At 36.0% G+C, this 18,749-nt stretch overlaps 1 protein-coding gene across 2 annotated transcripts in view; it reads left to right on the forward strand.

Moving 5' to 3' along the window:
• Positions 1-18,749, forward strand: part of wdr90 (WD repeat domain 90) — a 70,800-nt gene that overhangs the window by 36,212 nt on the left and 15,839 nt on the right. For both annotated transcript variants that reach the window (XM_069905377.1, XM_069905378.1), the window contains 16 exons: positions 1,268-1,398; positions 2,514-2,630; positions 4,359-4,594; positions 5,136-5,275; positions 5,399-5,529; positions 6,559-6,689; positions 7,355-7,516; positions 8,477-8,605; positions 9,920-10,045; positions 10,895-10,934; positions 11,728-11,838; positions 12,836-13,015; positions 13,758-13,855; positions 16,403-16,502; positions 16,898-17,019; positions 17,718-17,874. In XM_069905377.1, coding sequence (XP_069761478.1) covers positions 1,268-1,398; positions 2,514-2,630; positions 4,359-4,594; positions 5,136-5,275; positions 5,399-5,529; positions 6,559-6,689; positions 7,355-7,516; positions 8,477-8,605; positions 9,920-10,045; positions 10,895-10,934; positions 11,728-11,838; positions 12,836-13,015; positions 13,758-13,855; positions 16,403-16,502; positions 16,898-17,019; positions 17,718-17,874 — 2,111 coding nt within the window. The remainder of the gene's footprint in view (positions 1-1,267; positions 1,399-2,513; positions 2,631-4,358; positions 4,595-5,135; positions 5,276-5,398; positions 5,530-6,558; positions 6,690-7,354; positions 7,517-8,476; positions 8,606-9,919; positions 10,046-10,894; positions 10,935-11,727; positions 11,839-12,835; positions 13,016-13,757; positions 13,856-16,402; positions 16,503-16,897; positions 17,020-17,717; positions 17,875-18,749) is intronic.

The raw sequence follows: 18,749 nt of genomic DNA on the forward strand, positions 1-18,749 counted from the left end.
TAAGAACTAAGAAGGGAAAGAAAGGGAAGAAAGGAAGTAAGGGGGGAATTAAGAGAGTGACCTTTGTTATATATGAAGATTAAAATCTTTTCTGGGGGGGCTGGGTGGGGAAGAATAACAGTTACTGCGAAATTAGTTGACGCTTGCGAGCGGATTCGCAAATCCAAATGGAGAGGGGAGATGTGGTTGCCCGATAAGGGACAAGAGGCAACTCAGAAAGGGGAGGGACTATTGGGGTTAAAGGAATTTTAGATATGAGAATAGTGGAAATATTTTATGTTTTAGAAATGTTGTCTTATAATGTGTTCAAAAAAGAAAGCAGAAATGGATAAGAAGGGAAGGTGGTGATGAGGAAACGGAAAGGAAAGATAAACAAAGTATGAGGAGCAGTAAACCTTTGACCACAGTTTGAGGAGTTAAGCATTCATGAATATACATAAAGTTGCACATTGTTTCATGGGTAAAAAGCCAACATTTTATTGCATTATTTTATTATAGATTTGTGAACTTTGACTTAGAAAATTTGAAAAGATTGATTTACAAATTTGACAAGGAAATTTGCAGAGGCTGTTATATGTTTACCAACCATCTAGGAGAGCTACTCTCAACCAGGGCCACAGCATATTTAAAAGGGGTGGGGGGGGGGGGGCACAGACTGAAATCATAAATTTAAAAAATGCTTTTACGCTTTTATTTTAGGAGAGAGTACGGAAGAAACCATCCAAGCTCGACTGCTTCACAGGGAAGGGGGGCCATAAACTTTGAGCAGAGTCCTAAGGAGGCCATAGCCAAAAGAAAGTTGAGAATGGCTGATCTAGGATAGCTGTCGCACAACTATCAAAGTTCTTCACCAGATATTGTTGTGCTTCGTGATTGATGAGGACATTCAGCGCTCTGAGCTTCACATTCAGCCATGCAATTTATGGCAACTTCATGCTCTGAAATTCAGTATCATAATGTGGACTTGAGCACTTAACTGTTGTATTTGGATGGAAAAGTACCATTCTGAATAAGATGCTATTCTTTTTGCTAGGGATTATTTATACCTCAGCCAACTACTAAAATAGATTACTTGGTCATGACTACATTATTGCTCATGCTGGCATAATAGTTTCCGAAACTTACTCCTAAAGTACAGTGTTCAATACAAGGCACAATAATGCCCTGAAGTTAAATGAATCCAAGTTTTCTTAATGAAATTGAGATTCAATATGATTACCAACTCAAAAGCACACACTTTATATTTTTTTTTCCTGTACAATTTCAGCTTTGCATGCAGTAAAAGTGGGCACATCATTGAAATCGATTATAAAAATGTTGTTATTAAGAAAGCACGTCGCTTGTTTCCCTCACAGCAAAATCATTCACGCCAGTCAGAAAGCATGACGTTAAATGCAGGTAAGAAGGTCTGACTCTGAAAGGTCGGCAACTTGTCTATAGAAACGTACGTTAAAAAGTACATTTAATTGAAACATTGCTTGAAGATAGATAATGAACTGATCGAAAAAATATTAGTTGAGTTGCTATTTGAACTGAGTTATTTGATTTTTGTCCATTGTACCAATTCATATCTTTATCATGGAAGGAATAAAGTTTATATTTTCAGAGTTTATGATGTGGAATAATGGGCTAAAAGCTTGACTTCTTGCCCTCTCAGCCTTCTAAATGAAGATACCATGATTTATTTCTGTTCAAAAGCAAAACAAGAACAAAGGCTTAGATTTTCCAATACAAAGAGGTGAACGATAGGGCAATGCAACATCAAATAATAAAAATAAATAGCCAGAAAAACGAGTCCGTTTCTTCTGACATCACATAGACCTATCGCCATTTTTCTTATTGTGACCACTGGAAAAACTCATTTCTGCTTTAACTGGTGAAAGGCAGATGCCATTTACGTTGGAATGGTTTGGGATGTGTTTGGATTTTGTGATATTGGGGGAGACAAAAGTGTTGTTGGTGTTCAACCATAATTCCATAAATTCACATTTTGAATATGAGTTCTGCCACTTGTGGATAATTGAAAACAATTGTGCTTTATTATGAAGTCCAAAAAGTGGTGCTGCATTGAATTGATGGTTTAAGTGGAATAGGGCATTGTTGGACTAATATAACAAAACTGTTTTCCATTTATCTTTGATATTAGTTACATCTTAAACCAAAAATAATGTTTGAAAACATTTTAAACCAATGAGTTATGCAAATACATAAGAAACAATTGAGCTATTTGTTTAGGATCTGTATATGAATACCTTCATATGTAAAAATAAAAACTCACATTGCAGAAGTTGTTTAATTCTGCTAATGGAACTTGCTCTATAAATAGTTTGTCTAACATAAAGTACAAGGCACTGATATGTTTCACATTCATTAGGGCCTCATGGAAGTTCCACAAAATTGCTGTCAAACAGTGACATTTTGTACCATTGCTGCCTGATTGCAAGTGATGTTAGGTGGACTTCATTCTAAATTCCAAACATAAAAATGCAAAATAATTTTCCTTTAAATTTTAGGTGCTGGTATTGCCATCAATAGTATCAGTATTTCCGCTGCTCTCTGTGCCACAGGATCTGATGATGGTTACTTGCGTCTTTGGCCTTTGGATTTCTCTACTGTCTATCTTGAAGCAGGTCAATGATCACAATTTCCACTAAAACAATTTTTTTTTTGAGGTTTTGTGCAAATTATTCAAACTTCAGATTGATTTGTATTATTGAATCTTTGCTGTATTCCCTTTCTTTGTATAATTTCAACAAAATTCTAAACAAGAAATCAATTTACTTTCAGCTCTTTAGCTGGCCTTCTGTTGCTCAGTTTTTAGAGTATGCCCAAGATAAGGTTTTGCAATTCAAATGAGCTTGTCCAACTTTTTTCACCTTGGTAAAGCAAATGACCATGTAGTATCAACTTGTTGAGAAAATTCTTGTTTCATTACTCTGTAGAAGACATATTTGCATTCATGATTCATGAGCTGATTGCAGAAGGGTACGCAGTTATCCCTAGAACTCTGTGCTGCTTCATGCCACTCAGCCCATCAAGTCTGCTGTGCCATTCACACCATGGTTGATGTATTTTTCTTTTCAAACCCTATCTTTTCAAGAACCTATCAATCTTTTCTTTAAACTTAGCAAATGGTAATGAATTCCACAGATTCGCCATCCTTTGGCTGAAGAAACTTTTCTTCACCTCTGTTCTAAAGTAACTATCTTGTTCAGCAGCCTCATGCAGATCAACTTGTCAAAAGCCTTCTGAAAATCCAAGTAAATAAAGTCTACCAACTCTTCTTTGAGTGTCCTGCTTGTTACTTCGTCAAGAAACTCCCAACAGATTTGTCAGGCAAAATCTCGCTGAAGGAAACAATGCTGACTTTGGCCTATTTCATCTGAATATTTTGCCTACTACTGAAGTTCAGCTAACTGGCCTGTAATTTCCTGTATGATGTCCCCTCCCTTCTTAAAGATTGGAGTGACATTTGCAATTTTCCAAACCTTTGGATCCATTCCTGCAATAGCAATTCCTGTAAGATCACTGTTAAGCATTCACAATCTCTTCAGTAACATCTTTTAAGAACCCTGGGATGTCCATATGGTCCAGGTGACTTATCTGCCTTCAGCCCCGTCAACTTCTTAGTAATAGAGACTTCACCCAATTTTGCCCCTTGACTCTTGAATTCCTAGCACATCATTGGTATCTTCCACAACGACAGTTCATCTCTCATTTCTTTGTTTTCCTTTACCACTTCTCCAGAATTATTTTCTAGTGCTCCAATATACACTTTTGCCTCTCTTTTACTCGTTATATATCTGAGAAAATGTTTGGTGTCCTCTTTAATGTTATTAGCTAGCTTGCTTTCATCTTTAATCTTTTCTCCCCTTAATTCTTTTTTAGTTGTCTTCTGTGGTTTTTAAAAACGGCCGAATCTGGCTATGTTGAATTCTGATGTTTAGCAAGCCACTTGAAAAGAGACATTGAAATTTCTCTTTATCTTGAAACAATTGAAACTCAAAAGCAATAACTATTTGACTAAACAATTGAGAATTAAGTCGTTTCTTGGTCCAAGTAAAATTAGTGATTGGAGATTCAAAGTGTGCAGTCAAATAGCTGAACCAGCTCAGTCAAAAAATGTTTAGAGACTTCTGAAATTCATTGATGGAATACTAAATCTGTCATTTAGTTATAGGTGTTGGAATTTTTATGTTTAGCTCTACTGAATATTGTTACACCATCAGGTAGCCTGTTTCTAGCTGGGGACTTTTGGTTTTTTTAAAGAATATTTCATGGAGAAATTTCAATATGATATAAGTTAGTAAATAAGTGGCTGACCATTCAGAATTACCAACCCTTGCATTTATCTTTAGAACACGAAGGTAGTGTCAGCTTTGTAAGCATCGACCCCAATGGGCTGAAAGTGCTGGCAGCAACAACGACAGGTAATCTTGGATACCTGGATATAGCCAGCAGAGGCTATACTACACTAATGAGATCACATATGAACAAAATTCTAGCCTTCTCGGTGGATGGAATAAGGAGACACCTTGTTACTATATCTGAAGACTGCACTATCCGGGTATGGGACTTGGATTCGATGCAACAGGTAGGTATGCAGGACTGGAAATTAAAAAGCATGGAATCTCTATCTTTATTTATATATCGGCATTTGGAAGTTTTTAAAGGCAACCTTTTCTCAAAGCATTGATTATTTTAATTTTTCGTGACTGATCTCTTGTATTTTTAAACCTAAAAGTTTGAATTTTGATTACAAATCTGTTGAATAGGCAGATAGTTTCAAATACTGTAATTACTTGGTGCAGTATTTCATTACTTGTTCTTTGAGAAATGTTTCTCTTTGGAAATGCTGTTGTTTTAATGAAGATGGTAATGTCATTGAATGTCAAGTGTATATTAGATTTTCTCATGGATTGTTACTTGATGTGGTAGGATTGAAGAGCTTTCATCAGATGCATTGGTTGTGGGATTGTGTAGCTCCATTGCACACTGCTTTCTATTTTCAATATTGATTTTTAGGGTTGATGTCAGAGCTAAGGGATTAGTTTAAATTCAGAGGCGATGTTTAAGTTCCAAGTGATTGACAGAGTTGTGTTGAAACTGACTGTTTTTTTTTTAAAACCTAACAGTTGTATGACTTTGTGAGTGCTGAAGAGATTCCCTGTGCTGTGATTTTTCATCCTTCACGGCAAGTTTTTGCTTGCGGATTCAGCAATGGAGTATTACGAATTTTTAATGTGGGAAATTCAAGTCTTCTGGCTGAACAGCGGTAAAAATTTCATTTACTTTTTTTAATAATTTTTTAAGCAGTAAATTGCATTTGCCCTGATTGATTCTGAAATAATGAGATTTCCAAGATTTTGCTGACATTTTCAGTGTCTGTGGTTTCCAGGCAGCATAAAGGACAAGTGATTGGACTTGCATTTTCTCCCAATGGAGAGTATATGTACAGTGCTGGTTCTCTGGGTTCATTAGCATTGTATGACGCTACTAAGGAGGATCATCGTGTTATTAGGATCCTGGGTAAGTTGTGCGGTTGAGTGAAAAGTTAGACTAGAAACCGGAGGCCTGCCAGTTGATTTGGAGATACCAAATTTCACTTCGACAGTTGTGAAATTGACCAGATTCTGGATAAAGAACTGGTACTAGTAATGGTGTCCGTGGAATTGCTAAAACATCTAGTTTACCCATGTCCATCTAGGATGGAAATATTCTTATATATACCCCTGGATATGTTGTCTGCCCTCAGAAATATGCTAGCAAAGTTATTTAAACATAGCCAGGAAATAAAACCCTGGACTGTGACGGCCACATCTTCATGCTTTCGTTACCCCTAGATTTGATTGTTTCCTTGCTCCTCTGGCTGACCTTTTAATCAAAATCTTTCTGCAGCTTTTAAAATCTAAATTTCTGGTGCCTACATCCTTTAACGTTTAGTTTTACCTCTTGTTATTGATCTGCTTAAACTCGCTGTCTGGCAACCTCGATTATTTTTTAAAAAATCTTATTTTAAAATAATTTATGACCTTTGCCCTTTTTATCATGTCATCCAGACACTTAATCGCTAAATATTTTGTTCCATTTCTGGGATTTGGAACGGCACCGCCATAAATGGCTGTGTGTTCAGTTGAGCTTTGGAATTCCACTCCTTTTTCACTTGCCAAGCTTTTTGTTTCCTTTTTAAGCTAATTCTTAAAGACTCCCTCCTTGGTTACAATTTAGATCACCTTTCCTAAATATGTGGCTTAATATCAAATGATGTTTGATAATATTTCTCTAAAATGTTTTTGATTAAATGTACATCTTAAATATGTTAGGTCATGTAATGGAGGTCCTCGATTTTTCTGTTTGTAGAAAAGCATGGACAAAAGGGCAGAAATATGACCATTTTTGGCAAATATTCCTTATTCTCCAAATTATATTTCAAATGCCAGTCCTAAAAGAAAACTTTTTTTGTGAATATCTCTCACACAGTTGTTGCTAAATGTGCCAAATGTTGCTTTAATTTACATCTGAAATTAGCTGATCAAAATGGTAACACTGTTGTTTTAGGTAATGTTGTGGCAAGAGGCAGTTACTTTGGTCCAGATGCATTAACAGTGAGCAGTGATGGCTGTTATTTGGCTTTTGTGGGTCCATCAGAATACGTTGTCACTGTGATGGATGCTCATTCACTGGATGAGGTATTTTTGCTTTCTGTTTGTTAACCACCCTGAATCTATGGCAATATATTAGCCAAATAACTTGCACTCCAATTTTGTTTAATAGCTACTTTGGTGGAACTTAATTGATGGCCTTCTTAAAGTCCAAATATAGTATGTAAGAGTTTTGTCCTTTCCTCTTCTGCTAATTGCAATCTCGCAAACTTTAAAAGGTTTTTTAAAAATATGATTTCCCTGTCATAAACTATGTTGAATTTGTTCAGTCCTATTACTTTCTACCACACCCATACAAGATTTCAGCATTTTCCCAAGTATCATTGCCAGGCTAACTGGTCCATAGTTCATTGCTGTTTCTCTCTGTCCTTCCTTCAATAGCGAAGTTTGTGATCTTTAATCTGAGAACAATTTTAAATCTATGGAACTTTGAAAGATGAACATCACTGCATGCTCTGTCCGTGATGGAATCCATGATTAAAAATACTCACTATCTATTCCTCTAAAAAACATGTGCATGTTTCAAGTTTCATTTGTGACCTGAACCTGTTTTACAGTGGATTAGTAGATGATATGAGGTCATTTATGAAACTAATTCATTTCCAGGATACTTCAGCTGATATATATGTTTACCTCCATGGTTCACATTGTACCACTAGGAGCTTTCTATCTATTTATTTATTTGTTTGTAGTTGATGCTTATTGACATCAGTATCCTGGACCTGGAGACGACTACTCTTGACACAGCTATTAAAGTGTGCTATCCTCCTGCTGAAGTCAAACAGCTTCTAGTGATTACATCCTCAAATAAGATTCTGTGGTTGAATGCAAAGAGTGGAAGATTGATTCGAGAGGTACATTTTTAGTGTAAATCATACAAGATGGGTGGGTCCTTGACCAATTGTAATTATACTACTGGAAAGAGGAAATGCCCAGTATTGTTTAAATACTGTGATTGATCTCACATTATTATACATTTATTTACAGATGAATGGTGGCTTAACTGATCAGAGCAGCGATTAATTGCCCCAGATGGTTCCTAAAGAATCTGGATCAAGTGCTTTAGCCTTAACACTAACTGATTGACTGGGGTGTTGTAATTTCAGTTTTATATTTTTTTTAAATAAGATTTCATTTTTGTTAAATTATCAATTTAAAGTTGAGATTATAAAAATCTTTTGGTTTGTTGACTTAAGTCTATACTAAATAAGTTACTTCAAATAGCTCTTTTTTTATTTGCTAACTAAATTAAAACCCTTCACGTGTCCTTCTGTGTGATATCTTTGTGCTGGTATTATTGGATTCAGAGAAGATTGAGTCTGCTCCAAGCTTGAGCAATTAGCCATATAACCATTTACGGAGCGGAAACAGGCCATGTTGGCCTTTTGAGTCCGCACCGGTTCACTGATTGAAGTCACCTTCATTGTTGGGTTTCCTGAAGCCACCTTGGGCATCAATTCAGATAGCCATTCCCAGGAGCAGTCAAAAACAGCATCATCAATTCACAAACAAATATCGTATCACCAGGATTACTTCAGATTCAATGTTACCATAAATTAACAAATCTGCAGTTCCTTGGTGATTTTGGCAGTTGTCTTCCTTGGAAAATGTTTGTTCACAAATGATTGGAAGTAGTTTGAATGACATCTAAATTCAACATCTGAGTTTTGTTTCCATTGATTATAACATTAGGAATAATCAATTTTTTCATTGTTTTTGATCCCTGCACAAATGCAGTATTGAACCATTTGGTGTTGATTATTTACATATGCTTTTCAAGCTGTCTTAATAATTGGGCTGCATTGTTCCAACAGATGTGTAATATTCACAAGATAATCCCCTCATCTTTAGCTGTGACTGAGGATGTTCGTTATCTACTGACAACTGGTGAGAAGGTCATTAAAATCTGGGACTATCATATGAAACTAGAAATAAATTTCCAGGTATGAAATTCCATTGGAAATGATTTTCAACGGATTAAACTGATTTCTTTGATTCTGCATGAATTACTTCAGTCCTTAATTTGTAAAACATTAATAGGAGGGGGGAGAAACTAAAGTTATTTTAAAAATTGTGTTTTACTCCCCCACCGGCCTCTTAAAAGCACTGATACCTTTGGAGCTGATTACAAAGTCAAAAGAAGTCAGATTCCTACAAATGAGGCTTCATCAGTGTTGCATTTTGATCTTTTCAAAAACGATTTTAATTTTTCTTTAATTTAAATTTAGACATATAGCTCGGTAACATGTCCTTTTGGCCCATGAGCCCATGCCGCCAAATTATACCCAATTGACCTACAACCCCCAGTATGTTTTGAACGATGGGAGGAAACTGGAGCACCCAGAGGAAACCATGCAGACACAGGGAGAATGTACAAACTCCTTACAATCAGCAGGGGATTCAAACCCTCATCCTGATTGCTGATGCTATTACAGCATTGCACTAACTGCTACGCTAACCATACCGGACTTTTATTTACTCAAAGCTCTTGTTCAGCGAGGCATGTGATCTTACTTAAATTGAAGGATGCTGCCTAACCTACTCATGATTGGTGGTTGCATGACATCATGTCCTGTTTGAACATGGAAAAGATTTGTTATTCAATTAATAGTTCAGATATAAGATTCCAGAAGTTATGGGGGTCATTTATGACTCATTATCTTACTTTTTAATTTTACTCCAATGTAATTAACTTGTTTGACTTGTATATTTTCCACGTTCCTTATAATCATTTTTTTAACCTTCACTTTTCTTTTAATATTAGACATATATAGCATCTGGCAATGCAGTAAGGACAGGGGTTTGAGATTTTCTCCTCTACTATTTTCTTTTTATTATATTTTTTTCAAAAATGAAAGGTATATATAGAATATGAATTATGGATATGATTTACAATTTATGTATGTCGGTGATATACAGAATATCTTATTTAGTTTATGTAACTGTTCATACTATCTTGAATTGTTTGTATAAGTTCTTTATTAAAATCAATAAAAATATTTTAAAAAGAAAAAGGTTTTTGTTCATTTTAATGCAGCTATTGATCTTGCACACATGGATTGTTCTTTTTTAAGGTATTTTAACATTTCAGATAGATTTCTGCTTCACATGTTTAGTTTTTTTTTTAGATTGCGTGTGATCTGCACCACTGATGCTTACCTGCTGGCTCATTTTTAAATTTTGTCCACCTTGTTTACAGTTTTATATCAGGTACTCTTCAAGGGGTTTTTCATTCCTGTTATTTTCTGTTTTATTAGGTGTTCATTGGACACTCTGAATCAATTCAACAAGCTGCATTTACTCCAGATCAGTTCAGTGTAATTAGTGTTGGTGATGCAATATTTATCTGGGATTTCCTTGCTGCTGCTCCAGACCAAGAGACAAGGAAAGTAAAATCTTATTGATATTTTATACAAGATAAATTATTTAGCATCTTTTGATGAATGTAGCTGTGCTATATAATAGGTTTGCGGAATCCCTTTGCTCGAACCTTGTTTGGCAAGAGTCAAATGTATTTGCCTGCAAGCAATTAGATTTTATAATTTCCAAATATTTTGAACATTAAAAAATTGTTTTGGAATTGAGTTTAAATATAAATGTAAGAATTGAGAGCAGATGTAGATCACTTTATTCCTTACTATCTGGCATATGGCCTGTTTCTGTACTGTAATTGTTATATGGTTATTTGGTTCCTAGTTCCAGATTTAACCACATCCTTCTCAGGCCCAGCCTGTAAAGAATCCTCAGAATCTAATACGTTTCAGTCAAGCACCCTCTCAACAACTAGGCTTGTAATTCTGGTCAAACAAGCCTAGCCTGTCCAACTTTTTTTCATAAGGAAAATCTTCTCTGAACTATTTAAAATGTATTCCTAAAACAAAGAGACAAATACACAGTTTCCAGATTTGCTCTCACCACTCTCCCTTGTTAGGTGAAGCATAAGCTCCCCGTTTTGCTATTCATTTCCTCAACCAGCAAAGAATAACATTCTATTAGGTTTTCCAATTACTTGCATTAGAGTAATCCAGATCCTTTCTCTGGCTGCTCCAGCTTCCTTCCATCATTCAAAACATACCAGGGGTTTTAATTGGGTGGCACGAGCTCATGGCCCAAAAGGGCCTGTTTCCATGCTCAATGTCAGAGCTACTATATGTGTTATCTCAACATTCAGAAAACATTGTATGGTATATTGTTTATTCATGTTTTTAATTATTTCTATTTTTTATCCCCACAGTCTTCCCTTAAATCAGATCAATGAACTTCCGAGACCTGGTGAGATATCAGAACTTGAAAAGCATCCATTTCAGTTTTAGTAATAACAATAAGCCAAATAATGATCTCTGTCCAACAGTTTTGTAGAGAACTACCCGTGATGTTTACCTAATGGGTCAGGTTGTCTAGGCATTTGGAAACTCTCCATCAGTGTATTTAAATGCAGAAGTCAAAGATGAGCTGGGTGTCAGATGATAGTTTGCTTTGTCTGACAAAGCACTGCAGTCCAATTCATTTGATTACCTTGATTAAAAAGGAAAGTACCAGTAAATAAATTTATTTATGCTTCTTTAGAGCCTTAGAACATTACAGCACAGAAAGAGGACCCTTCTAATCAGTTCTGGACCATTTTCTGCCTAGTCCCACCCACCCATTCCATAGTCCTCCATATCTCTCCCATCCATGTACCTTCCAAATTCTTAAATGTTAAAATTGAGCTCACATGCACCACTTCAGCTCGTTCCACACTCTCTATGTGAAGAACTTCCCCCTCATGTACCCCCTAGACACTTCTCCTTTCACACTCAACCCATGTCCTCTGATTTGTATCTCACCTACCCTCAGTGGAAAAAGCCTACCTACATCTTTCTGGGCAATTTTTTAAAACTTATCCATTGATCCAAGGCTACCAGCTGGAACACATCTTATTTGGGTTTGTTATACCAATCAATTGCACTCTGGATCATTATTTCCACATCTGACATGTATTGATTACAGGTTGTAATTATGTTGAATCAAAACTTTGAACTAAGATTTTGATACTTAAGAAAATTTTGATATTTTTCTGTTTCAGAAGCTCCTTTAATTGCAGAGAGCAGTGAAAATCCTCGGCAGTTTGTACCAGTTCCCAGCTCTTCTCCACCTCACGTCCATGTTGGTGACATTGAAAGAAATGAGGAGAATGGTGAGTACTGCAAAAGGCAGATTTGGCTTTTTCCACCCAGTTACATGATACAGATTAAGTATATGCAGTTCAAGACTCCATAGCTCCTTTAACTCCACTTTTCCAATTTCTATCAGCTCTGTTTAAATTTTGAATTCAAGTTAAGAGATAGATTATTATTTTCACTAAATGTTTATACATGTTTGTGTTGTTGCATGAATGCTTTATGAAGACAGGGGAAACAGAGCAGGGGTACCTACTAGCCCACCAAAAAACATAGTTCAATTCTGGAGGGAGGCGAATAAGCACGAGTGTTGTGGGAAAGTATTAATCAAACATTATTGTAATATTAGTGGACCTGGCTCTGTCGAAGCTGCTGTAAAAGTTGTAGATGAATTAAGTTTGTTTTCAACCACATTTTAAAATAAATTTTGTTTGTGGTTCTTCGTGAGTACCTGTAGGTAAGGCATTTAGATTCTACTTCCACTATTGCGATGATGTCCCTTTATAATCGCTCGATCAGCATACAGACAGTGTTATTTTGACTCGTTAAATGAGAAGTCCGTTCTAAAGTAGCATTGTGTTTTTCACTGTTTATTTGATCTCTTAAAACAATTAAACTATACTTAAAACAATTAATAAAAAGGACCATAAAATGTTAATACGTTCAAAAGAATGTTCAAAAAGAATAATCCAGACCGTCTTCATTTTGCTCTGGACCTATTCTGTACAAAACCAAATTCAAAGCTAAATTGTTTATCTCAAACATGCAGAAAAAGACCTTGGTGTAAAGATTGTTACTATGGAGACATAATCATGAAATTTGTTAACAATATTCTAGCGGCAGGTTTCTTGCAAAAATATATTTGCAATTCATTTTAAGTAATTTTAACCCTTACACTAACTAATAATATACTTTAATGTATGAATGTATATTTAGCACTTAATTTCACTTTGATTTGTTAATAATAGTTTTGATGGCAATTTTCCCTTTCACCCCAATTTTCTCTGCATCAAGGGTTTTTGCTTTGTAGTGAGAATAAAGATGACTGCAGTCAGACAGATGAACCAATCACAGCTGGAAGGCATGGAGACTCATTCCTGCAAGTCCATGACAACATGCGTTGTGGAGATCACGCGTCTTCTTTCTTGAAACCTGTTTCATGCCAGGAAGACCAGGATGATTTTGAAGAACCAGGTAGCTCCAAGTGGATCCAAAACATCTATATTTCTTGCATTAACCACAATTGCCATCTAGATATTAAATACATAACATGCTTGATAGTCACAGGAATTATAGAGCTAGAATAGGTAAATACTCATCTTAGCCACTTTATTTTTTCTATATTGACGTGTTCAGTTATCCTGAACCAAGTTAATTAGAGAACTTATTTTTATTAATGATGGAAGATATTACCTCAGTAGCAATAAATGTCTAAAGTGAATATAAAAAGTGAAATTTTTTACTGTGAACGGTGGAAGAGTGCGCAGTTGATCATCTGATAACATCTTAATCAGTGTCCAGCGTTGCAAAAATTCTTCTCGTCCTGTTGAAAAAAAAATTTGCAATGCTGCGTAATTTTTGCACAATCCTTATTTAACTTTTGTTCAGAGTTGGAGGTCAAATATCTTTCCCACCCATCCAAGGAACAATTAGATTTCTTTGCTGCTTTTGCATTTATTAAACAATCCTATACTGCAAGTTATACTTTATTTTATAGATTTGAATTTATGACAATAATATTGATCTGTGTATCGAACATTGATGTATTTGTCCCTATATTTTATGATTAACACTCAACTTTGAAATAAATAATTACAGTTTTCCAGCTTTTTATTCTTGTTCTTGTGTAGTGAACTGAAAAGTTCAGCACCTTGTCTTCTGTAGAAGTTTTATACATCCTGATTGTGGGTATTTTATTATGAATATATTTTCAAAGGATCTTTGGTTGGAGATGGTGATTTTCCACACAATTGTTCACAGCCAGAATCATACAAACATTTTACTGCTCGATTCAAAACTTCCTTGGCCTCTCAGGTACATTTGAACTTTTAAATTTCTGTGGGTTTCCTAGTTCTTTCATACATAAGATCTATAGCCACTTTATTGTGGTGCTTTGTGACCGACAATAATCTCACTCTCTATCCAATTCAGTGAATATACAAAAGATCAGATAAAGAGTGCTATAATAGTGAAAAATCTTAGCTGCCTTCTCTAAGTGTGGTGCCACACTGGATAGAGCTATATTCTTCTTAATGAGGAACAATTTTCTCTTGATCTGTTGAGATTTGATTATGCACCTCACATTACTGGTCGAACAGAAATTTGGCTTCATTGTCTATTCATGCTTTCCAATGGTCATGAATCTTTTTTCTGTTTGTCTTTGAAGTATTACTGCAAATAATGGAGGTAGAGATTGTAACACTGCTTTGCGTGTTTCATTTGCAATAGCATCTGACCAAAAATTTGGCTTTATTTATTTCAAAAATGCTATAAATAAAAACACAGTTTTCCTGTTGTTTCTACCTATCTATAGAGACAGCGATGTTGTTGAGGGATCAGTTTAGTTTTGTGTACAATCAATGTGCTTTGATTTCCCTCTTCTGGAAAATATCCTGAGACCAATAGCACAGTAGGTTGATGCGTGCCAAACTGTTGATGCAAAGTAGTTAGTTTTCCACTGGGCTGTTAGATATCCTCAAGATAATGACAAAATTTGTACATCCCTGGGGTTATTTTAGGTGAAAATGAACCCAAGCTCATGCTCTAAATGCTGCCGCATTCTTCCTGTTTGAATTGCTTGTGGTTGCAGAGTTGGTAACGATATTATTGGGCTCTGGTGTAATGATCCTTACACTCATAACTTAGTATTCATCATTTGGATGTAAATATTTGTTATTTAGTTTGATTAATAGATCCTAGATAATGATTAAGAAATTACCCTAATGAACCACCTTCATAAGTGAGAGTGCATTAAAGACTTAACAGACTGATTTGTCATGTAAAAAGAGATTGAATAGACTGGGTAAAGATACATAACCAAGGTATAAGCAAAAAGCAGGCAGACACATGAATAAAATGGTGGGAAGGAACACAGGGCCACAGGCAAGAAGACATTGGTGGATATGGGTGGGAGGGTTACGAGAGAAAAAAATGCTGAGAAGTGATTGGGGGCATAGTTCTCTAAATGGAGAGGGAAAAGGGTGGAGAGCTGGAGGAAAGGAGACAGATGGATGGGGAAAAGAGGGAGGCAGGGGAACAGCCTAAGGCAGTGGTACTCAACCTTTTTCTTTCCACTACATACCACTTTAATCCCTGTGATTAGTAAGGGATTGCTTAAGATGGCATATGAGTGGGGAAGGGAAAATCATTGCTCCAGACCCAATTGTTACTGAAATATTTTGCTTGTGAAAAATTGTCATTGGCCCATTTCCTTTGGAGTTATGAAAATGTGCACATAGCGAGTCAATTAGATACGATTAAAGTTGTGGTTTTCGAACTTTTTCTTTCCACCCACATACCATCTTAAGCAATCCCTTACTAATCCCAGAGCACCTCTGGCAAAGGGAATGCTTAAAGTGGTATGTGAGTGGAAAGAAAAAGGTTGAGAACTACTGGCATAATGGAGACCAGGGAAACCACCTAATATTCTGTCAAGGCACTCCAACTTAACATCGGCTTCTCTGGTTTACGTTAGACCCTTCCCCAGTTTCCCTCTTTACCCTCTATCCTGAAAGGTTGTGGTTGGTTAGTTGTTGGGTAAATGGTGATTGATGGATGTTGGGAGATTTAGAGAAACAAGGGTCACGTATTGTAGGTAGTGGTGATAAATGGCACTGACATGGTGATCAATCATTATCTTGAAGGATGGCAGAGCAGAATCAAAGGATGAAATGGCCTACTCCTTTGCTATCTTTCTTAAGTCAGAAGTCATGAGTGAGATGCCTCCGAGAGAGATCACATGTATTTTTGGGGTGATGCATTTTTGTAGCCACTTTGCCCTTAGGAAGATGCTCCAAACAATATTTGTTGGTGATTGATGGAGAAATATTTGGCAGTAAAATGCCACTATAATGCTGTGATATCTTGAAACTCGTCAACTGTTCAAAGTTTTATACTTGATTGGAACACTGATTACAGTAAAAACCCTGGTATTCGGCATCTATGGGATTGGTAGATGTCAGATAAGTGATGTTTATGTTTCCTTGAGATTGCATGTTGCGAAATTGGTGAACTAATGGTAAGGACACCAATTTTAAACTTCTGTATTTTTTATCTATTTACCACAATTTTTTTTGCCAATTTCTTGAATTCTGGATAACAGGGGTTTTACTGTATAACGCTTCCATTCCAATCTGCCATCCTGCACCTCAGAAGGAGCAGGTAAATTGGCTGACTTTACCCCATTCTACTTGTATTTATAAACAATCTGACACATTATGAAAAGTATTCAAATACCTGCATCCTTGTTTAAATTATGACAGTAAAGTATGATAACATGAATTAGATCCTCAGTTTCTGTGCTTTTGTGTGGTCTGATATAATCCCCATGCCTTTTCTCATCCTTTGTTCTGACTGCCTCAGGATGCAGTTCCCCTTGATGGGAAAGAGGATTTGAAACTGAAAGTAGTAATTGGATACAATGGAAATGGAAGAGGAAATATGGTCTGGAATCCTGACACAGGTATTTGATGGAATGTGACCTCACTCCAGAATATAGTGAGTCAGGAATACATATAATATTGATGAGAATCCAGATACAAACCTTCATTATTTTCAGAAATCATGCAAACGAAAATTAATATTATGCAGCAGATATTATTCATGACTCCTGTATCCTTGTGGAGATCCTTATGATTTTGCATGTTTATTAGCTTTTCTCTTTATTTGAACCTCCGTCTACATTAAGCATATTAGTGTGTTTAAGTGGGGTACAATTTATTTTGTACAATTTATTATTTGTATTAGCTTCTGTGGAGAAGCACCTTAGTTGTACAAGGTAACCTGATGGAGTATAACATGTAAAAATAAGTTCCAGCCATTATTTTGATTGTCTTTCTTTGTTTCTTCCTCTTTAAGCTCTTTTTGCATATTCTTGTGGCTGCTTAGTCATGATTGAAGACTTGCATTCTGGATCTCAAAGACACTTAACAGGGCATAAGGGAGAAATCTCCACTCTTGCACTCAGCCATGATACGCAGGTACGCTTGGGCTCACTTTGAATTAAATTTGATCTAGTCCTTTACACCTCTCTTATTCATGTAACCTGCAATAATTGGGAAACCAAATGGATCTTTATAGATTTACAATTGACACTGAAGTTGTAGCTGTAGTCCTGCTTTTGGTCCACAGATACATATGAGCTGTAAAATACTTCTTGCGTACTTTTTTTTGGCGGGCTGAGGGTTGGATGACCATGGTAAGGCAGTTTTTCTTTCAATTTCTTATAATGCATTTATTAATGCCTTATAATAATCAATGATATATATGTATTTTTTTGTGTGTGTATCTTTTTTGTATATGTTGTTTCCAGTCCCCACTTATAAATGTTGCTTTTAGGATATCTTGTAATAATTATGCTAAAATTTAAAAATATATCATACTAAATTCAGCATTGAACAGGGAGAAGCAAAACCTGTCAGATGATCAGTCAAAGCAGAGGGACAAAAATGCAAAACAAGTAATAGCTTTTTCCATTCACTCCATTAACTCTTGTGGCCTTAAGAGATGTATTGTGATGAAGAACCTGGGTTTTTCTGAAAGTGTTCATGTTTTGCTGTTGGTTCTTTAATATTAACTTCAGGAAGATTTTCCTTTATGAGGATTGCTTCACTTAATCCATGTTTTAAAAATTTGGGAGGACAATTTTTGGCTCTATTTCTTCCTTTTTTTTTGCAAGGAACTTGCATCAGCTTCGGGAGAGCAAGATAAAACTGGCTGTTGTGTCTTTATTTGGGATGTGATGAGTGGCAGTTGTAAGAAGGTACTTTCCCATCATGTTACTGAGGTACAAGCTATGGCCTATTCCAGAGATGACAGGCTCTTGATGTCTGCTGGTAAGATTAATAGGGCTTAATTTGAGAAAAGTTTGATATTGGAGTTGTTTTCTTGCAAATGTTTGTGCTGTGTGGGACTTTGAATTTGCTAATTTTACAACCAACAATCCTCATAATCTTATTTCTCCATTTCCTCTGCAACTTGCTGGTCTGTTCTTCCATGTCCAACAATCACTCCACTTGTCATGGCCCTCTCCCATGCAAATTCAGGAGGTACAGAACTTACTCTTTTACATCTTCCACTCCACCATCTAGAATCCCAGGAGAATCAGTGATTTACTTGCATTTTCAATCTTTTGTATCGCATTTTTCAGTCTCCTCTGCACTGGAGAAACTTAACAATATTCACCCAATCTAAGTTAAAGGCTCAGAGGACCCCAAAACCCTGCAGCAATAGAAATTCACCAAGACTAATGATTACTTAAACAAAAGTTACTTTTAATTTTCTTTAAACATAAAAACAGGATCAAACTTTAACTTATTACTATTAACTTAACCTCCTTCTAATTCTAAGCATACATGTATGTAATGTTTGTAAAGTTCTTTGATTCACAGTCCAATCTCACTTCTCGCTCCTCCAAGTTCACTGGTATCAGGAAATTCTTATACTGTGCACAGAATTTAACATTTATAAATCTTTACCAGGCTTTAGTGCTTGAAAGGTAAATGGTTACAGCTCAGGAAGATTCTTGTTGGTTTTCAGAGAGAGATTTGTTGCTCGTGGAAACTGATACCTTCCGATCAGCCATTTCAGTGTCTTGCCGAAGAAGCTTTCCCCATAATGGTTTTCCAGATGATAACTTCTTTCCTTCAGGTCACCACAGAGCTCCTTTTCTGTTTCCTTATCTTAGGTGAAACATTATACAGCCAGCCAT

Source organism: Narcine bancroftii, chromosome 12 (genome assembly GCF_036971445.1).
Source record: "Narcine bancroftii isolate sNarBan1 chromosome 12, sNarBan1.hap1, whole genome shotgun sequence".
Taxonomy (NCBI): domain Eukaryota; kingdom Metazoa; phylum Chordata; class Chondrichthyes; order Torpediniformes; family Narcinidae; genus Narcine; species Narcine bancroftii.